Source organism: Ruditapes philippinarum, unplaced genomic scaffold (genome assembly GCF_026571515.1).
Source record: "Ruditapes philippinarum isolate M1 unplaced genomic scaffold, ASM2657151v2 ctg7350_1_1_1_1, whole genome shotgun sequence".
Taxonomy (NCBI): domain Eukaryota; kingdom Metazoa; phylum Mollusca; class Bivalvia; order Venerida; family Veneridae; genus Ruditapes; species Ruditapes philippinarum.
Window position 1 is genome coordinate 33,114 of NW_026865435.1, and position 20,193 is coordinate 53,306.

The 20,193-nt window shown below is 31.5% G+C and overlaps 3 protein-coding genes across 4 annotated transcripts; all 3 read left to right on the top strand.

The window, feature by feature from the left end:
• The first annotated feature begins 444 nt into the window (after positions 1 to 444).
• On the top strand, positions 445 to 4,761 carry LOC132728992 (sulfotransferase 1A1-like). Its single transcript, XM_060714716.1, has 7 exons — positions 445 to 754; positions 1,608 to 1,714; positions 1,998 to 2,324; positions 3,138 to 3,274; positions 3,627 to 3,639; positions 4,076 to 4,249; positions 4,503 to 4,761. Exons 1-7 carry the CDS (start codon positions 657 to 659, stop codon positions 4,613 to 4,615), a joined length of 969 nt encoding a protein of 322 aa, XP_060570699.1. The 5' UTR covers positions 445 to 656; the 3' UTR covers positions 4,616 to 4,761.
• A 3,875-nt stretch (positions 4,762 to 8,636) lies between these two features.
• LOC132728994 (sulfotransferase 1A1-like) lies at positions 8,637 to 12,049 on the top strand. Its single transcript, XM_060714719.1, has 6 exons — positions 8,637 to 8,663; positions 9,122 to 9,234; positions 9,574 to 9,900; positions 10,256 to 10,356; positions 11,129 to 11,307; positions 11,909 to 12,049. The coding sequence occupies exons 3-5, from the start codon at positions 9,603 to 9,605 to the stop codon at positions 11,240 to 11,242; spliced, it is 513 nt and encodes a 170-aa protein (XP_060570702.1). The 5' UTR covers positions 8,637 to 8,663; positions 9,122 to 9,234; positions 9,574 to 9,602; the 3' UTR covers positions 11,243 to 11,307; positions 11,909 to 12,049.
• A 2,676-nt stretch (positions 12,050 to 14,725) lies between these two features.
• Positions 14,726 to 18,914, top strand: LOC132728993 (sulfotransferase 1B1-like). Of its 2 annotated transcripts, none has more exons than XM_060714717.1 (6): positions 14,726 to 14,877; positions 15,507 to 15,619; positions 16,227 to 16,565; positions 16,888 to 16,988; positions 17,824 to 18,001; positions 18,728 to 18,914. In XM_060714717.1, exons 1-6 carry the CDS (start codon positions 14,732 to 14,734, stop codon positions 18,838 to 18,840), a joined length of 990 nt encoding a protein of 329 aa, XP_060570700.1. In that variant the 5' UTR covers positions 14,726 to 14,731; the 3' UTR covers positions 18,841 to 18,914. The 2 variants fall into 2 exon arrangements, with proteins under 2 accessions (XP_060570700.1, XP_060570701.1); XM_060714718.1 differs by having other exon boundaries at positions 16,227 to 16,553.
• Positions 18,915 to 20,193: the final 1,279 nt, after the last annotated feature.

Sequence of the window (20,193 nt, forward strand, 5' to 3'; positions counted from 1 at the left end):
AAAACACGATTGTCCAAACTGAACACCGTATAAAACAGCATCATATACCTAAACCATTAACCAATTTATCATAACCACGTCACCATACATAAAAACGATATTACCATAAATAAAAATAACATCACCATACGAGTACAAATGTATATAATTACCATACATGAAAACGACATTACCATACATGGAAACCACATTACCATATACATATATCAAAACCATTGCACCGTTTTTAATAAAACGACATCACCATTTATCCAAATCACAGCATCATTCACCACTTTAGAAGTGTGTATATAAGGGAGCTATGGCGTTCCATACTTTCCACTAACATGTAGGAAAATCAATGTTTGCTGTGTCATCAAGTCTTCCGCTACATTTCCACATTCGTTGTGTTTATTCATTATGTAGTGTGTATATATTTGACGTTTATTCTTAAATGTTTGACAACATGTTTCTTGTATTGACAGAATATCAAGCTTCTGAAATCTTCCTTACAAAAGGGACATAATTAAATATTATGTACTCATTCTCTCCCGTCTTAACTGTAATGTTTAAACAACGTCAGCGAAAATGCGAACAATGATAATAGTAAAAGGTTAAAAGGTAGGTTATATTACGAATGAAGGCAACGAGTAGGGAGTGAATAGTTAAAGCGGTTAATGAACAAAATACAAAAAGGAAATATGGCAAAACTGACTGTGGAATATCCTAATGGAGGAAGTGACGAATTCGTACATGCATACGGCATGACACACTAGTAAGTCATATAGTTTTGTATTTTTAAAAGTTTGATTCATTTTTGAGGTTTTTATATAGTGTTATTTTTATCTTGGATTGTAGATCCCATTTTTCTCCGCCACTGTAAAAATAATAAGGGATTGGCTTTCAACCCTCTTAACCGAGAGATTATGGGTTCGAGTCCTAGTCGGGTCACGACCATGTTTCTTCATATGACACTAGTTCTGGTTGGCTCCAGGAAGTGGACTCGAAAGCAATTAATATAAGTCGCAAGAACTTGTTACGCGATCGAGATTAAACAGATATTTTTAAACCAAAATTTTTTACATGCATTACTTATTATGTTGACATAGTCGTAAACAAGTTTGATCCAAATGATAAGTATATAGCAAAAGCAAATGGGTTGGGCAACAAGTTCTAGCAACATAAGATTAAGCATTTCCGAGTATTTCTTACCTGATTATGTAAGTATCATGCATATTGTAAATTGGGTTATCATGACCACGTGACGTGATAATTGTTCAGTTCAATCTTTTTGCATGTGCAAGTCTAATTACATGTTCAAGACTTGACTGTTTAAAGGTCATAATAATATGAAAAAATAATTTAACATAGGCCTAGGGTTTGCCAATTTAATTAAGCCATGTAAAGAAAGGGATCGACTTACATATCCTGTGATCAAACTACATTTATGTGACAAACACTCCGAAATAATATCACACAGTTATACATCATATGGCACATGTCCATGTACTAAAAAATAACTTATGACAGATTCTACTATTTGCATCAAATGCATTCTATTGGTTTTATTCTATTTAAAGAACTTGTTGATTTTATCGTGTTTTTTGTGTTTGTTTTTATTTTTTCAGCAAGAAAATGCTTTTTCCAAACCGTGACTTAAAGTTACAGATTGAATCTATACAGGAGCTTGACATACGTGACGACGATATATACCTAGCTACTTATCCTAAATGCGGTACGAAGATCCATAAAATATTTGTCAGATTTTTCTAAAATCTTTTAATTTTTTTATACTGCAATTCACTGAAACACCATTTTCCTTTATCAAGGCATATATTTCTTACAGATGAAAAGATATATGGGTATTCAAAGTGTTTAGCAATAGCAACAGCATAACAAAGAAATCCATATATCATAATTATGTTCTTGAATTTAACTCCATTAATTGCACTATAGTAAATACAATTTCAATGAATGGTGATTTTTATTCTTTTAAAATCATTCTACCTTTACTTCAGGTACTCACTGGGTTTGGGAAATATTGGTAATGTTAAAACGAGGCAACGCCGAATACGAAACTAAAACGAAGGAGGCAGCTTTCTTAGATTTCCGGTCACCGGAAGTTGTTGGAAGTCTTCCGTCTCCAAGAATATTGAACTGCCATTACCCTTGTAAACTTATACCGAAAGAAATGCTACAGAAGAAAACAAAAATAGTACATGTCATGAGAAACCCAAAGGACGCCTTTGTCTCTTTTTATCATCATTCGAACACAATGTTAGGAGGCATGTTTTCGAAGAGTTTCCAAGACTTCCTTCCGCTAATGTTGGGACAGCATGGCGTTTGTGAGTTGTATATTTTACTTTATGCTTGTCAATAAGCTTAATGATTACTATTCATGTAACATTTTTGTTTTAAACCAGCTTTTTACTTGACCATTTATCTAACATGACCCACGGTCCTGTGGTAAAGGTTTGTTTTTTATTTATTTCAAACCTCTTGTTCCTAACTGCCTTGTGTTCGACTCCCGCCAGAGACTTTGGATAAGTGCATGTAAGAAAGCTAGCATATTATAAGCCGGAGGTTCGACTCGGATACAATATTACACAACGTTCTTAGGGGCACACGAGGTCTTTCTCCACCAGAAAAGCTGAAAAGTCGCCACATGACTATTACAGTGTCGGAGTAACTTTAAACCCAACTAATCAATAAATCAATCTATCCAATTTCTATATATGTACAGAATGATGCCATTTTATAGTGTACTAGTAACTGATTTGTTTGCAAAATATTTACTTAGACGCCTCCGTGGTCGAATGGTTTTGGTAAATCTAGATGATTTCGAATCACTCGCTAATCACCGTTATGGGTTCGAATCCTGTCAGAATATGAATCATTTTAGGTGAAAAATCTACCAAGTTAGCTTACGAGAGGTTGGTGGTTCTACTTGGGTGCTATCTTGTTATCAATGTAATGTAACAAAAGGCATCTGAGATTGTTCCTTCTTGTAAAAAGTTGTGAAGTTAAGAACTGCGCACCTTGCAAAAAAGTTAATGAATAAAATAATATGAAAAAAAACCCCAAAAAACATGTTATAATCCCGTACATGTTGTTATCTCACATTAAGTTTCTACGTCATAATTCTCAATATATTTCAGACTTGTACTACCCATGGTTCAAGTATGTCAAAGAATGGGAAAGATTTTCAAAACAGCACCCAGAACAAATCTTAAATCTCTTCTTCGAGGATCTGAAAGAGGTATTTATTAAATTACAATATGAGCCGCGTCACGACAAAACCAACGTAATGCGTTTGCGACCAGCATGGATCCAGACCAGCCTGCGCATCCGCGCAGTCTGATCAGGATCCATGCTGTTCGCTTACAAACCCTATTACAAGTAGAGAAACTGATAGCGAACAACATGGATCCTGATCAGACTGCGCGGATGCGCAGGCTGGTCTGGATCCATGCTGGTCGCAAACGTATTACGTTGGTTTTGTCGTGACGCGGCTCATATATGATATCAGATGAAAAATCTCCAACATAGAAAATATCGTCACGTAGCCAGATACTTGGCTTTTCGATGTTAAAGGCCCATTATACCCCCAACTTGCTTTTTTGTTGCTATTATGCTTTTTATTTTAGGTGTACCTAAATAGTTGTCAAAAACGATACTCGATGACCAATTATCTGAGCCATCTTTTTCTTCTGTTGCTTTTTGGCAATGAGTATATACACTTATAGCGATTTTGTACGAAAGTCAAAATACTACTTTGTGTACATTTTGTTACTTTTGTGACAAATTGTTTTACATTTAGTACTACCTTTTTAGGTAACAAGCATCTAACATTCTCTAATACCATTTCTTAAATGTTACAAAATTAATATTTGCCCTTTCTAAGAAAGCAAAAATTAATATTACGTTTCTGGACACAATGTGCTTTAAAAGGCTTTGTTGTTAATTGTACGTAATTTTCAACACTTGTGTTTGATCTTCACATAACTGTAATGGTTTTTGAGAATAGACGATCTAATGTTTTTTTTTTCAAGTTCAGCTTTTTTTCATATCTGCAATTTTACTTCATATACATCAGGACCTGTTAGAGAAATCAAAAGAATAAATGACTTTCTTGGTACCGGTAGAAGTGAAGAGCTCTTACAACAGATCGCTGAATCGTGTGACTTTAAGAATATGAAGAAAGCTGACGCCGAAATCAAAGAGTACGATGAAAAGATGAAGAAACAAATGCCTTTGATGTATAGAAAAGGTATATACACGGAAATTGGCGTGACAGTTGATTGTTTAGAAAAAAATGTATAATAAAATGTATTTGTCATTGTCAAAAGATGTATACCCTCTGATGTAATTTAACGGCTGAATTTAGGATTACAATCTAAGCATCATTTTTACTTATTTGACGACAATTTCTTTTTAATTTAGGAGTTTAAAGGCGTTTGAGCATTACGTTGTTGTTTTTAGTTATAATTCTAACACAGTGATATATATTGATTCTTTTGTAGGAGAGGTCGGTGACTGGAAGAATATTTTTACAGTTGCACAAAATGAACAAATAGATGAGTGGATTGAAGAAAATTTGATAGATACTGATCTCAAGTTCAGATACACGCTTTAGATATAGGTGGGACAGAAAAGTACATTTTAGTCCCAGAATATAGAGAAATATAAACAACACATTCGTACTCATTATGACATCAAATTAGTTTTAATATGTTAAAACATGAAAACCGCACCCGGACAGCTATTTTCAAAGGTGGAAAAGAATAATAATCTAATAATAAGAATAATGGTTGGAAATTTCCTATTATATAGTGCCACAGTTTTAATGCAAAATGGAAGTTTAAAAGACTCACACTTAATCTTTTCCTTAACTTTAAAACACCTTACATTGTATTTCTGAAAGGATATTTTCTTTATGTTTTATAAGTAATAGTTAATTGTATTGTAACGTAGTTGTATTGTATTGTAAATTTAATGTAACTGTATTGTGAAATAAACAATTTTACGCGAAAAACAATGTCGATTTAGATATTCGACACCAATGCAACGTGTTTTAACATCTTATGCGCATAAAATTTTTCCTTGTAACCCGTATTAGTACATTTTATGTACTTATATTTTTAATTGAATGTTACACTTTGCCTTACATATAAGATTATTGTACCTGCGTCCAACAGAGCTGTCCTATATATTGCTGTGAATTTACGTGTATTGCATGTCACCTGTACCATGTACGTGCAAAGTCATGAATGGCAAAAAGTTGCAGTAAAACAAGTTGGAATACCAATTGCAGTCTAGAAACCTATATATTTTGTTCCAGTTCCAAGATAATATATAGTAGACAAGTTCACATAAATTCTAGACATTTTATTAGGAATCTAAAACTTATCGACTGATAACTAAAATATTCTATTTAGGACAAAACTGGCTGGTTAAGCATTTGTTACGAATATTATCATATTTTTATTCTTAAAGCCTCGCATTAAATAGAATTTTCAATAAAATACAAGAATAGCTATATTCGTTAATGTTAATTGTTTTATACGACTTCCGTTTCTTATTTTGATTTGTCCAGTTACAAATCAAAATGAGATTTATAACCTATAAAGTTCTGCACTCTTGTGCGAAATCGGAGGTACAATTTTCTATTGACAATGAACCTCCTTTGGTCATCCTATATCAATGGAAACAAAGAGCATACCGAATTTAACGTATATTTCCGCATTATATTATCGGATTCATTTCATACAAATTCGATCTTTTTTATGAATGTATTATTTTTTTTGTAAAGTAGAGGGCAAATGCACCTTTAAACTTAACGGTAAAAATTTTTGCCCAAAATATCTTCATATTTATTTGTGATTCTACAATGATTTTTCAACTTGGTACTCGGTACTTACGATCTTATATTATAAGTCTTATTGGCATGCTAAAATTGTGTAATATCTTAATTCTTAGTATCATACGTTGTCTCCAATTTTATCGTAAAACCTTATATTTAGCCTATAATACCATTGATCATTTGTGTGTAAAATGTGATTTACTATTGAAAAGATCCCTTGTTACATTAGTTCATAATTTGCTATCTAAATCTATTATTATAAATCTTTGTCAAATTACTATTCATACTTGGCACATATGTTGGACTTATACCTGATTGCCTTTCATACACATGTGTCTCTCAGTCTTTAATTCCTTGTACTGTATGAAAACTTGAGATGGAATCTCAAATTTGCCAATATATTTTTTTACGATGCATGAATATAATTTGATCCGGTAATATTAATTTATTCGCGCAGTATTTTGCGCAATTGCAAAGGATTAAAAGTCCAATAGTAGAAAATGCATTAATCAATTCGAGTTAGTGTAAGTAAAAAAAATAAAAATCATATAAAATAGCTTTTAAAAAACACATAAAAGATTCTTTATAGCTTTGTGGCCAATTTGTTATATATATATGATATTATGTTTATATATATTTACGATTTACTTATCTATTTGATATTTATTGTTCAAAATAATTGGAACTATATCATTTATTATATATATTATATGTTGTTAGAAATGTCTCTATATAAATACTATTTTATAACATAAAATATAACTTATTTTTAATAAATTTTATAACATATTATTTTGAGGTTTATATTATCATTCTTGCAGAATATTGTGATACTTACGTGATATTATAATTTTTAAATTGTACCCGTTTATACAGTTTAGCTAATTTTTATCCTTTTCCGACCTGGATGAGATGCCTAAACAGAAATCTTTTTATATATTTTTAAAACCTCTTGAGAAGTTAAGATTTTGGAATATACACACATTTTTTATATCCGGTTCCTCGTTCAATACATGATAATCCGTTGGTAATTGTACAAATTTCTTTTTACACTTCTACAAAATCATTTACATTTATGAGATTGGTATTAATAAAAGATAACTTTAAATACCGATTAATTCATTTATTCATAGTTTTATATAGATTAATCCTCTGTCAGGTACTTATGAAAACCACCTTTTTTTATATATATATTATATCTAGCTGGCAATATATTATATTTTTTTTTTTTTTTTTTTTTTTTGTATTATTTGTTTTAATTTTCTTTGCTTTTAACTTTTTAATTTTTTTTTTTTTTTTTTATTGACTTTATTAGCCTGACAATCGCTTCAGAAAGGAATATCCAATATATTGTGTTATTATTTTATCATAGTTTTTTGAGACTTTGTTGACCATGTTGTCAGGGTTTAATCTATAACATTAATGCACAGTGCGTTAACTGGAGTGCGTTATTTGTTACCACGCACTCAAACATGCCCATTGATTGGCTCATTTTTGCTGGGTTTACATATTTGAGGCAGAGAAATGAAAGCGACAGAAATTTCATATTCAGATGTTACGTTCATATGGTATTTTATGCCTGTTTCAAATATTGTGAAGACAGAACGGCTTTTATGTTGAACTATGAACAAAATAGAAGAACAAAACAACCGGACATCTGATAATATCGGGCTCGCCCCTCGTACAAAATCAGATAGCCCGTTTCGGTGCTCACTTTCTATTACGGTAATACATGGGTATAAAATGATCTTATTACACTCTGCTTATTTTAATTTAAATTACTGCTAAAAAGTCACTAATGATACTTGAAAGAGGATTTTGGCGTTGAATTTAAGTCCGCTATTTTGTATATCTTTATAAATATCAATTCACGTTTTAAGTATCTCTCCGCTTAATTTTTCAAAATTTCTTTGTGACATAACTTAAAATCACATCCTTTTAAAGCCTTATAAGACTAAAATGTAATTCTATCGTTATAGCTTGCCTATGCAGAATGCGCATGCCGAAATGCAACATACATCGCTATGGAAAATCGTACTGTAAAAAGTATATTGTAATCGGTTAATTAACAAAATGAGCAAATAGCTAAAATTTACCCAATCGCACTTTGTTCCAGTTAAACATGAACTAGACAATATTTTTGAAGAAAAAATGTGTTTTTAGAATTTTTTATTTCTTTCATTATAGTATTTAAAAACAAGCATTGTATTTTAAAATGTTATCTCTTTAATGAACTATAGTAAAATAACTTAAGAAATTCAAGGTATTGGAATGTTAATAACCGGAACAAGAATGCAAGTGGCCGAGATAGCTCAGTAACGGTTTGCCAAGGGTCGGGTCCATCATGTTAGGCGTAGTTATTTCTCTCGTCTTTACATTATACCCCAATAGGGGGACTCGTGACTTGTATTCAGCCTCAAAATTGATATTACATTTCTCTTCGTGCTTCTGTTAACCTGAAATTCGGCGGACAATTTCATTTATTATGGGGCTATATTCACGGTTAAGATATTTTATTATATTTATCTATAATAGATGTTTAGCGGCAGGGAACTCTGTTTCGTAGAGTTCCGCTGCACTTTTCTCACTCCTGTGAAAAGAATTTGATTATAGGTCACATAGAAATTACCGAGCTGAAAAACTAGAACATCAACAGCATGATAAAGAAATTAAATGATGGATATCAATTGTTTTGCATATAAAGTATAAAGTCGGGGTGCGATTGCGTCACAGATAGAAACACAGGGCACAATGGGCAATAACTACAGTTAATTAAATGGAAAATCTGAGAATTTATCCACGCATATGGCATAACATTTGAGTAAGTTGTATTTCTCTTTTTCTCTTTGTTAAAATATTAACAATCGTGTATTCACGTTTATTTTCAAAATTTTCAAGAACTACTTTACTTATGTAGTGTTCTTTTGAATACCGGGGGTGATAACCGAGAAACAGTCTATTCCGTTTCTTTTTTTAATAATAAAAATAATGACTGTCTTTAATTTAGCTACTTTACTTTGACAAGGGTTTTGAAAAATAGAACTAGATTGGTGTTACATTAGAAATGCATACATAAACCTTACTTTCATCTTGAAAGTAACTTTTAAATTGATTTTATCAAATTTCTCTTATATGCAACTAATGTTTGTAAACTATTAAAAAAGACTTATATGTTAATATATACAATGTATTTAGTATTGGAATAATATCTGTTACATGTATGACATGTATTGATACATGTATGTATATATTACTAAGGGACATGTATCATTATTTCAGTACCAAACATCTTGATATTTTCCCAAATCGAGATTTAAGGACACAGATTGAAAATATTCGAGACCTTGATATACGCGACGATGACATATTCTTGGCTACTTATCCAAAATGTGGTAATTTTTACGACAGCTCTTTTTAACTTCCATTTGATCATAATTTTTATTCTGTTTTCAAAAAGGTATCTTAGTCTTATGTTTAACTTCGCGATCTTTTTATGTTCGCGTATGTTCACAAAAAATATAACCGGGTAAATGGAGCTTTTGTGTTAAAGAAAAAGTCATAGCGATCCAACATGGAAGACAAGTAATGGAGAGTAACAAGCATCATTTATATGAATCACTTATTCTACAAAGTCCTAATACACTTCTTAATTGATATTGCGCCATCATCTTCCTAGAGTATAATATATATAACTGAAATTTATAGAAACTTCTGTCTATGTCTGTTTTCAGGAACCCATTGGGTTTGGGAAATATTGGTTATGTTAAAAAGAGGAAATTCCGAATACGAAACGAAAACAAAAGAGGCAGCTTTCTTAGATTTCCGTTCACCAGAAATTATAAGAAGCATTCCGTCTCCAAGAGTCTTAAACAGCCATTACCCTTGTAAACTTGTACCGAGGGAAATGTTACAGAAAGGAACAAAAATCGTGCATGTCATGAGAAATCCAAAGGACGCCTTTGTTTCCTTTTATCATCACATGAAGCCGATGCTCAACGATACTTTTGCAAGAACCTTTCAAGATTTTCTTCCACTGATGCTTGGAGACTACGGCATTTGTGAGTATATATGCTAGTCATAGTTTCTTTACCTTTGTTTTAATACCGAAGATGTACTGAAATTTGTCGTTTTGTATATATTATGTAATACTATATGTTGTTGTTCCGAAACGAGATTAAAAAGAAAAAGGCAACATTCTTGAAGTTTCGGCCGAAATGATCTTCGTAAAATCTTAAGTGCAGTTACCCTTGTAAATTAATACCAAAAAATGTAACAGTTATGAGCCAAACAATGTTAGAATTTTCATTTGCATACCTACTTTATTCCAGGTTTGATTAAGAAAGTAATATACAGTATACTGTTATATACAAAATGATATTGACCCTTCTAGTTGTTTGTTCTTTTTTTCCCCAGACATGTTTTATCCTTGGTTTAGTTACGTAAAAGAATGGGAGACGTTTTCCAAACAACATTCAGATCAGATTTTAAATCTGTTCTTTGAAGATCTGAAAGAGGTATATCACTATTGTTTAGTATAGTAGTCATGTACTAAAATACGAACAATTAAAATATAATGATATTCAAACATTAAATAGGTTAAATTTTTTGGCAAAAAAGCTGGCATAGCCAGTATTTGCGATTTAAAAACGATTTAGTAAAAGCCCTTTTGGGACAAGGACCGTTTCAACACTAATTCGTTGACTTCGATTTTGTTGTGATTAATGCTTCCGAGAGATCACTTTGTTTACAGATTTTTATACTTCACGACAGCAGGTGTCAAGTGTTGTGTGGCAGCTGTAAAAAGTTGCCCCGTCCTTCACTTCAGTGTTGTTATATTTTTCTGGTCCTTCGGGATCATTGATGCCAGCATTATTAAGTGTTGAGAATTGAGTACCGCTCAAGCCAGTGCTAGGGGGCGTGAGGATGTTGCACTTATTCATTATCCCTCATGTACAGACTCAATCAAACCGAGTCTGCTATTCTTATGTAATTTTGTTTTGATTAATGCTTCCGAGGGATCACTTTGTTTCCAGATTTCTAAGTGTTAAATATAGGTAAAAGGTATAAACATGTAAACCTGGACAGATGTATTTAAGCTAAAATTTATCATTGAATTAACGAAAAAAATCGAATATTCAAAGTGTGATTTTTTTATTTATGAATCATACTTTGATGTACTTTGTATTGCACCACCAAAATGTTACTTGGCGGTGAACACGTATATGGTTTTGCAAAAAAATATTTGATTGAATTGACTATGATTTGATTTCTTTTTTTTCTTTTTAGGATCCTGTAAGAGAAATCAAACGAATCAATGATTTCCTAGGTACGGACAGAAGTGACGACCTAATACGACAAATTGCTGAATCATGCGACTTTAAAAAACCTCAAGAAAGCTGATGCTGAGATAAAAGTAAATGACAACAAATCGATGAAAGAGAAAATGCCTGTGATGTACAGAAAAGGTACTGATTTTATTGTATCTCCTATTTTTGTAATGTTTTTCTTTTGTTTGTTTCTAAATAATAATCAAAAGAGTTAAAAGAAGGAGACAATGAAAATAATACTAATGTCATACTGCCATATTCTCTCAATTAAACTCCACCAAGGGCAATAATTCCGGCAAAAAATGATTTATCACGAAACCTTGACAATAAGACACAAACTAAAATTGTTCCTGGCCGCAGATTACAAATTGACATATATAATAGATTTGTTCTCAGACCAGACATTGTAAAACGTCAAATTTCACAAAGAAATACTATTTATCAATATCTATATGCGTTCCAGAAATGCAGATAACCTAATTGTAGATCTTAACCGTTATTTTAAACTAATTTAACCTTACATCAAGGTAAAGTAATATTTCTCTTGCACTGCCCTTCAGTTATCTGGCAGTGGTGTCTTGACGCTGTTTTCTCCCTTCTCTGTATAATGATATTTGATCAAACGATAGGCATCTTTCAAGTTTTTATTTTCGTTTTATTCTATTAAGTACCTAAAGTGAGGCAAAACTCTTTATCTAAACAATTATGTTATAATGAAGGTATGTGTTTATTTTAACAGGAGAAGTAGGGGATTGGAAAAATCATTTCACAGTTGCTCAGAATGAATATATGGACAAATGGCTGGAAGAAAACTTGATAGAAACAGATCTTAAATTCAGATATACACTTTGACAATATAAATAATAACACTTGTTTTAAATGAACGGGGGAGTGGTAATATTTTGTTTTCAAAATTATGCAAATACAACAATGAAGACGTTCTGATGAAAACATAATGTACTGCTTCAATATTGTAAAGAGTATGAACATTCTTATGCATGTGTGTTTGTTCACAAAGACATTAAAACAGTTGGACTATGTATAAGCTTGCTTCAAGCAGGATTGGCCTAACCATCCCCCCACTATATAAATATAACATGAGAGTCTCTTCTTGCTAACAGAAATGTATTTTTTGTATGTTGGTGACATACGAACTTATTATTTTCTTTTTTGAAATATTTTCGTGTAGACTTGTATTACAACAACCTAACATTTAATTTCACATTTGAAGAAGAAAAAAAAACTTTAAAAAAATTATTATTGTTTTAAATGTTTTAACAAGCTTTTTTGTTCCGATAGGAATACTATTTTCTTAAGTTAAATTTCTAAAAAAATTTGAGAAAAACAATTCAATGAAAGCATATTTCATTTATTCGACAAAACACCCAGTTGTACTTTTAAAGTACATATTTTGCAGAGTCACATGTTACTGAATATGTTTTTTAAAAACTATGAACTTTACTGTTGTGCAAGCATGTGATGTAAAACAACTTATTAGTTTGCTAAATTGCAGTACTTAATGAATATCTTTTTTGGATGTGATTGTTAAGTATTAAATTTTACTGCTTATGCAAGACTATAGCGTTCAATGTATTTATCTTTATCCCGCTCTTTACACTGATATTACTAGGTGTACTCATCTTTAATCACTGGTTCAACTACATGAATACATGAATGTGTTTACTTGGAGGATCTTTAGGAGGGAATTTGTTCCTCTTATTGCTTTTAATGAAATCACTGCGCAACATATTTTTTAAACGAATTTATAATACATTTCAGAAGTGGACATAAGTTGTTTGACAGGAACATGCATTAGAAGATTTACCCTCGTACCGATTTCATGCATACAGTTGCGAAATTATTATTCAACGGCATCGGCAACGGCGACCGCAACAGCGAATTATTTTAAAAAAAACAGTCGGGCCTGATTATATGTTATGTGATAGGTTAGAAACTTAATGAGGTGTAGAAGTGGCCTAAGATATGCACATTTACAAAATGAATTGAATGTACGTGTTTCCGACAACCAACAAGAACTTCACAAAAATGGAGTATGCAAGAAAAACGTATTTTGTACCCTGTAGAGAACAGACACAGAATAACGTTTTCAGTTTTAGTAATAATGAATTCGTAAAACGCATTACTTTCATAAAATAATTGTGAATTTTCATAATCTTTAATTTTAAGCGAAAAATTATGTGATAAGATGAGACAAATATTTGTAACCACTGCCGTGTCATAAACCTGATTATACTAGTACGAAAGAAGTATAAGTTAGTTTTCATATCAATCAATTTTCAGAGGCAATAAATACTCCTCTTATATATAAGTAAGTATTGCTATAATCTATTTTTGAGCTCGTTTAGGATTATCGAGTACTAGTTGCGACTGGAAGTTCTTGATTATTGAATATAAGTTGTCACTGAACATTTTGGATTATTGAATATAACATGTAGTTGTCATTGAAAGTTGGCGAAGAAAGGTTGGCCAATTCAGTCATTCTTTGCATTAAACATTCAAATCATTAAGTGATAATTATGTGAAAATCATTTTGCACATTTGTTGTGTCACATATTATTTTCTCTTGTTAGTTTGGCTGTTCCTTTTTATATAAAGACTATTTTCTCCTAGTGTTTACCATAACAAATGATTTGGCACTGGTAATAGTCTAAACTGTAAGGTTACTGTTGTCTTGTTTTTCTCTCACAATTTTGTTCGCTATATACAAACGTGCAATACTGGTGTGAATTTGAGATGAACATGTTTGTTTGTTTGGGTCCACGTCACACCGACACAATATAGGTCATATAGCGACGTTCCAGCTTTCTTGGTGGAGGAAGACATTGGGTGCCCTTCCATGCATTATTTCAGGAACGACCGGGCACCTGAGTAGAACCACCGACGTTCCGTAAAGATGAAAATGTTATAATTATCTTGAAAAGATAAATATAAGAAGTCAAAAGTATTTTGTATGATGAAAATAGATAAAGATGTTTTTTTGTTATTCTCACATGACAATATCAGCAAGTGCAGATAAATAAATCTACCCGCGTGATAACTGTAATAAACATTAAAAACATGTAATAATAATAAACGCTAACTGACTACCAGATTAAACCAAATAGAAGCACCGTTTAGTCTTTAAAGTTTGTTTAATAATATAATCTTATTTTTTAGCCGTTTATGAGTATGTCATTAAATATTAAATAGGATTTATTTATTTCGTCATGTACATAACAAGAATCAATCTACGCTAGTATTCTTTGGTAACAATAACATTTTTATTTTACAAATTTCACTTCAATTATAAGGAAAAATACAACCATACACGTTACTGGGTCATAATTATAATGTTTTACACTTGATTAAATCTGTTGCTTTCAACCACCCAATTAACGCAAAATAGATATATAAAATTAAGTCTTCTAGTTTTACTTTTCTTATATTATTGGATATCAGAATGTCTACACAAAACAACCTTAAAACGCATTAGCACTGAAGTCTTTTAACCATCCAATTACTTTGAATCTGTCATGTGAATGTTTCAATAAATCATCGTCCCATGACAGAATTAAAATGTGCAGCAGACGATTATATTGATACAGTATTCACATTACAGTTGCAGGCAAATATCATGTCTAAATTAACGTTGGAATTACCTGACGGAAAAACACTTAAATACACGCACTCGTCTGGTTTAACATATAAGTAAGTTTATATTTCATTTGTAGATATTGTTTTTCATTACAAATAAGCGTACGAGAAATAAATAAATAAAACTAGTATTCTGCTCCTGAGTTTCCAATTAATTTAATTGCGTATTCCGTTAAAACTAAACATCATGGCATTTACATAATTATTAATTATAATTGGGCAAACTATGCACGTCATTTACTTATAATGGACCACTTTTCATAATGAAAAATTGCATTGCTACGGTGGCTATTTTGTGAACAGGTGAAGGTCAAGTTAAAATTTTGTCATTACACACACATTTTTATAATTTAATTCGCATGAGCGATAAATTACTTTGTGTCCCTAGAAAAGTTCTGTAAATATCCATTAAAATTTACCTGTAACGTTCAATTTATACAAAGAGTTGGGCAGTCTTTATAATTTAGGCAGATTGTTATTGCATCCCAATCAATTTCCAATATAAACTGCTGGCCAATCACCATTATAACAGTTAATTCTTTGGAATATTCAGACATTGAAAATACAAGAATAATGTCACTTTTAGGAGTAGCTTTCCATAGTTATCAAAAACTTTTCGTTTTCCTGATTCATCTGCTTTTGTTCCCATTAAACTAAGTGTTATTATTTTGATTTATCTTTAGTGAGATAGTATTAGGTTTTGTACCTGATCAAGACATGACGGCACAAAATGAGAGAATAAAAAACCTTCATATCAGAGACGACGATGTATACCTTGTTACTTATCCTAAATGCGGTATTACATTTACATTATTTATTATATAAATGAGCCGCGCCATGACAAAACCAACATAATGGGTTTGCGACCAGCATGGATCCAGACCAGCCTGCGCATCCGCGCAGTCTGATCAGGATCCATGCTGTTCGCTATCAGTTTCTCTACTTGTTATAGGGTTTGTTAGCGAACAGCATGGATCCTGCGCAGGCTATTCTGGATCCATGCTGGTCGCAAACCCATTATGTTGGTTTTGTCATGGCGTGGCTCAAATGCTTTTGTTAAGGTGCAACTCAGATATATTCGTTTTATCATGAATTATAATGTATGCAGCACGACTGCTGTACCGTGTAACTAATAAAGGTTTAAATGTAATGCGCTGTTTTCTATTTTTTATCTATAGGTATATATTGGTTCTCATTCAAAGTACATATCTTCTTTTTATTATTATGTTTTAGCAAACATAATGATTAAATTTCAGGTGTATTTAGAAATTAAAAGAACTGAACATTAGAGGATAAAGTGTAGAAGGCAATTTTATGAGTCGCAGTAACAATGTTTTGACATCTATATGTGGAAATAGATAGAGTGATTTTCGATAATTCTGTCACGCTATATTTTTTTACAGGCACTCACTGGGTATGGGAAATTATAAGCATGCTAATTGCCGGAAGTTCTGAATACCTCACGAATACAAAGGAAGCCGCATTTTTAGACTTCCAGTTACCGGAGATGACAGAAGCTATCCCGTCCAGAAGAATCTTAAATTGCCATTTCCCTTTCAAGTTAACACCCAGAGAAGTATTTGAGAAAGGCATTAAGATTGTACATGTTATGAGGAACCCGAAAGATGCATTTGTATCATTTTATCATCATATGAAGACGATAGGTGGAGATCGATTTAATCAAACTTTCCACGAGTTTCTTCCACAAATGCTCGGAGAACATGGCTTTTGTGTGTATATTTGTTCGTAATTGTTTGTGCTATTGAAGTCTACTATTTTGAATTTAGTGCTTCACATAACACATACGTATAAGACTCATAACACATAAATCATTTAATGAAATCAATGTTCTTCATGGTAAAAATACACATGTTGTTTTTTATTGTACCCAATTTCATTTTCAATTTGAATGTTAAGTTTTGTTTAAATGTATAATAGTATTTTTCCATTAAACCATATACCGTTTCACTATAATATCCAATAGAACGATTTTACACTATGCGAGTATTGTATACGTATAGTTATTAATATATATTTTCAATTTGTTGAATATGTTTTTTATAGATATGCACTATCCATGGTTTAGATACGTAAAAGAATGGGAGAAGTTTTCTAAAGAGAACCCTGAGCAGATACTTAATCTTTATTTTGAAGATCTAAAGGAGGTGAGTTAATATAATTAATAAAAATTATTATATTGTTTACGCAATAATTAACACATACATTAATGGTAATTTGCAATCCCCTTGAAACATAAGAAGAAACAAATGTGCTAGCCGCCTGGGTTCATACACCGTCAGGGGCAAGTCGTTGTTTCCTTGAGCAAGAAACTTTACACTCATTGCTCAGTACTGGTTGGTTCCAGGAATGGATTCGAAAGTGTGTCTATAAGCTTATAGCTTTCTACACAATCGAACTAAAATAAATTCTGTATAAACCAAATGTTCTCAAACAGTATATGGTACATTTTGAAATTTGATATGATTATAACAGTCATTCATTTATTATAGGTATTTCATGTAAAAGGCCCAGTAAACCTCAAAAATTATATAATTTTATTTCTCAGAACTTTTTTTTTATTTCGGTGCTTTGTCAATGTTTCCAAAATGGTTACTTATAAGATATATAGCTGATCATCTGCTTGGTTTGTATTCTAGAATATAGTACAGTAGTGATAAACTTTTTATATGACAGTCAATATACTACTGCATTCACACACGGCTACTTTTACGACAATGCTTTTTCACATTGAGCGCGATAATTTTCAAGCAAAATCTAAAAGTTTTAAACACAGATTTGCCCTATCCAAAGAAGAAAATATGTATTCATATTTAGAGTTAGTATGTCTTTTAACATTTAACTGATTATGATATCTCTGTACTATCATCAACGTAACCATATTCATTTATCAGTTCATGCCTTATATGATATTGTTACATATAATTCACATTCGAACGTTACCTGCTTATACATAAAAGGTATTGTATTTTCTCAATGAAGAATTCTGTCCTGGAAATAAAGAAAATCAACAAATTCTTGGGAACGGGACGAAGTGATGATCTCATTGAAATGATTGCGGATGCATGTACATTTCAAAAGTTGAAAAGAGCTGATGCCGAAGTAAAAGTGTTCCCAGACTTTATGCTTCATGCTGGAAGACCATGTTTCTACAGAAAAGGTCAGACTTGCCCATTTTCTTAATATTTTAATCTTCCTTCAAATGTACAAAAAAAATAAAATAATGAGAGTTAACCAACCAACTAATTTGTTTGTTAAGTTAAATTGATTATTCTTCTATTATATCAGTACAAGTGTAAGTATAGTATCATTTTATAATATCATTTTCGGATTGAAAAAAAAAATCAGAAATTATGAATAACAAGGTAAAACTGGCGTAAATAACATTATTATACAAGTATAAAACCAATTAACCTTTGGCATGAAAACAAATTTACTGTGTCACCATAACATAGACAAAAACTATGTCTATATTTGTTCTATATAAAAAGTATCCAATCTGACCTTATGTGACTTTTATCTTGAAGATCTAGATTTTAGCATACTAACTACTAAAATAGACGAGCTAAATAACTTATTTGTCAACATTCTTTTTATCTGTGATACTATATACATCAAACTATTTGCACCGAAAGTACTTGTGTTTTTGTTTAAATCACAAAATGCAGGTAACATGTATATGTTATAAACTGTGCTATGTGTTTTGTGCGGATTTCTGTTGAATTTGTGAATTAGCGTTTTGTCTAGTGACGTATGCTTTTATTTTTACACGCTTGCATATTTATATTTCCACTGTTTCATGAATTATTTGCAACAAGCATTTAGTTAAAACTTGATTTTGAATTTTGGGTCTTTCTATCATGAACGTTTATTCTTTTATTGTTAGGCGAGGTGGGAGACTGGAAGAATTACTTTACAGATGCGGAAAATGAAAATATGGACACGTGGCTTGCAGAAAATTTAATAGACACAGATTTAAAGTTCCGATACACACTTTGAATCCAGGGTCCAATCATATTTTTGAAATCTGATAAAATGAACCAGTCTTTGACCTTTTTTGAGTTTTTTTACCTTAAAATAGATGACCTTAATCAAAACTAGGTAAACCCCTTTAATTTGATCAAAGGACTTATTATGAATGATTTCAAATGAAAAGGACCCCTGTAAATACGGACTTATATCAAGGTAATAGACGCAGAACATACTTTGTTGTAAAAGTTCAGTGTCTCTTAACACAAAATTTTACGTATTTTAAAACAATCTGTCATTGTTAGAAGTTTCTTATCTAAGTTTGTGTAATGAATTAAAGTGCATGATCTTATCTTAAAATCCTTTTATAATTTTTTTCTTTATTTTTAAAAGTAGGAGAAGAGAAGGTGGGCATTGTAAAAGACACATTTTTATTACTCACTTTAGGTATATTGAATTTATATGTTATGCTCACTTTTATGGAAGGGAAGAAACGACACTAAGATCAGATGGCATAGTTCTACCTCAAACCAAAATTACGATTACATTAAATTAAATTAAATTAAATTAAATTAAATTAAATAGATAGATAGATAGATAGATAGATAGATAGATAGATAGATAGATAGATAGAAATAGATAGAGATAGATAGATAGATAGATAGATAGATAGATAGATAGATAGATAGATAGATAGATAGATAGATAGATAGATAGATAGATAGATAGAATCCCTTATAGACATGTACCAGTCATGTCGGCAAAATCTGGAAAAAAAGGAGATTACTGGAGAAAAATGATACTTTGAATGGAATAGCCAATCGGAACGTCCTCGGCTATTATCTATAATAACCCCGGAAACAATACGGATTGAAAGTAGTTCTACTGCGTGGTTTCAGATGTAAACAGAAACAGAGAGTGTAATCTTCAATTATGTAAAACGGATTTATTTATTTGAAATGCAATCTGTTTCGGTACAGTTATGATTGAAAATATGTCTTACAATCATGTTTTACTTAAATATGCCCAGTGATACACAATTTCAAACAAACCGGACTTAATGTCAACAGGTTGGCATTTTGTACTTTCGGTTTCTACAACTATAATGATAAATATATAAATAATGTATTGTTTGCTTTTGTATCTATGACTTCACTTATCTTAGGTGGACTTTTACTTGTTATATTGGAAATAAACTTGTCAACAACTCCCAGCAGTAAATTACTATTTGTTTACATGTTTAGCTTCTTAGCGTATGTTAGACCGACATACCGCCGCCGTTCTGTGTACTCATACTATTGTGTTCGAGGTCCTTATCCGAAAACTTACGGAAAGGGCCGAAAAGTTGCGATTGTGGAATAGCTCTACTCGATAGTTGATAGA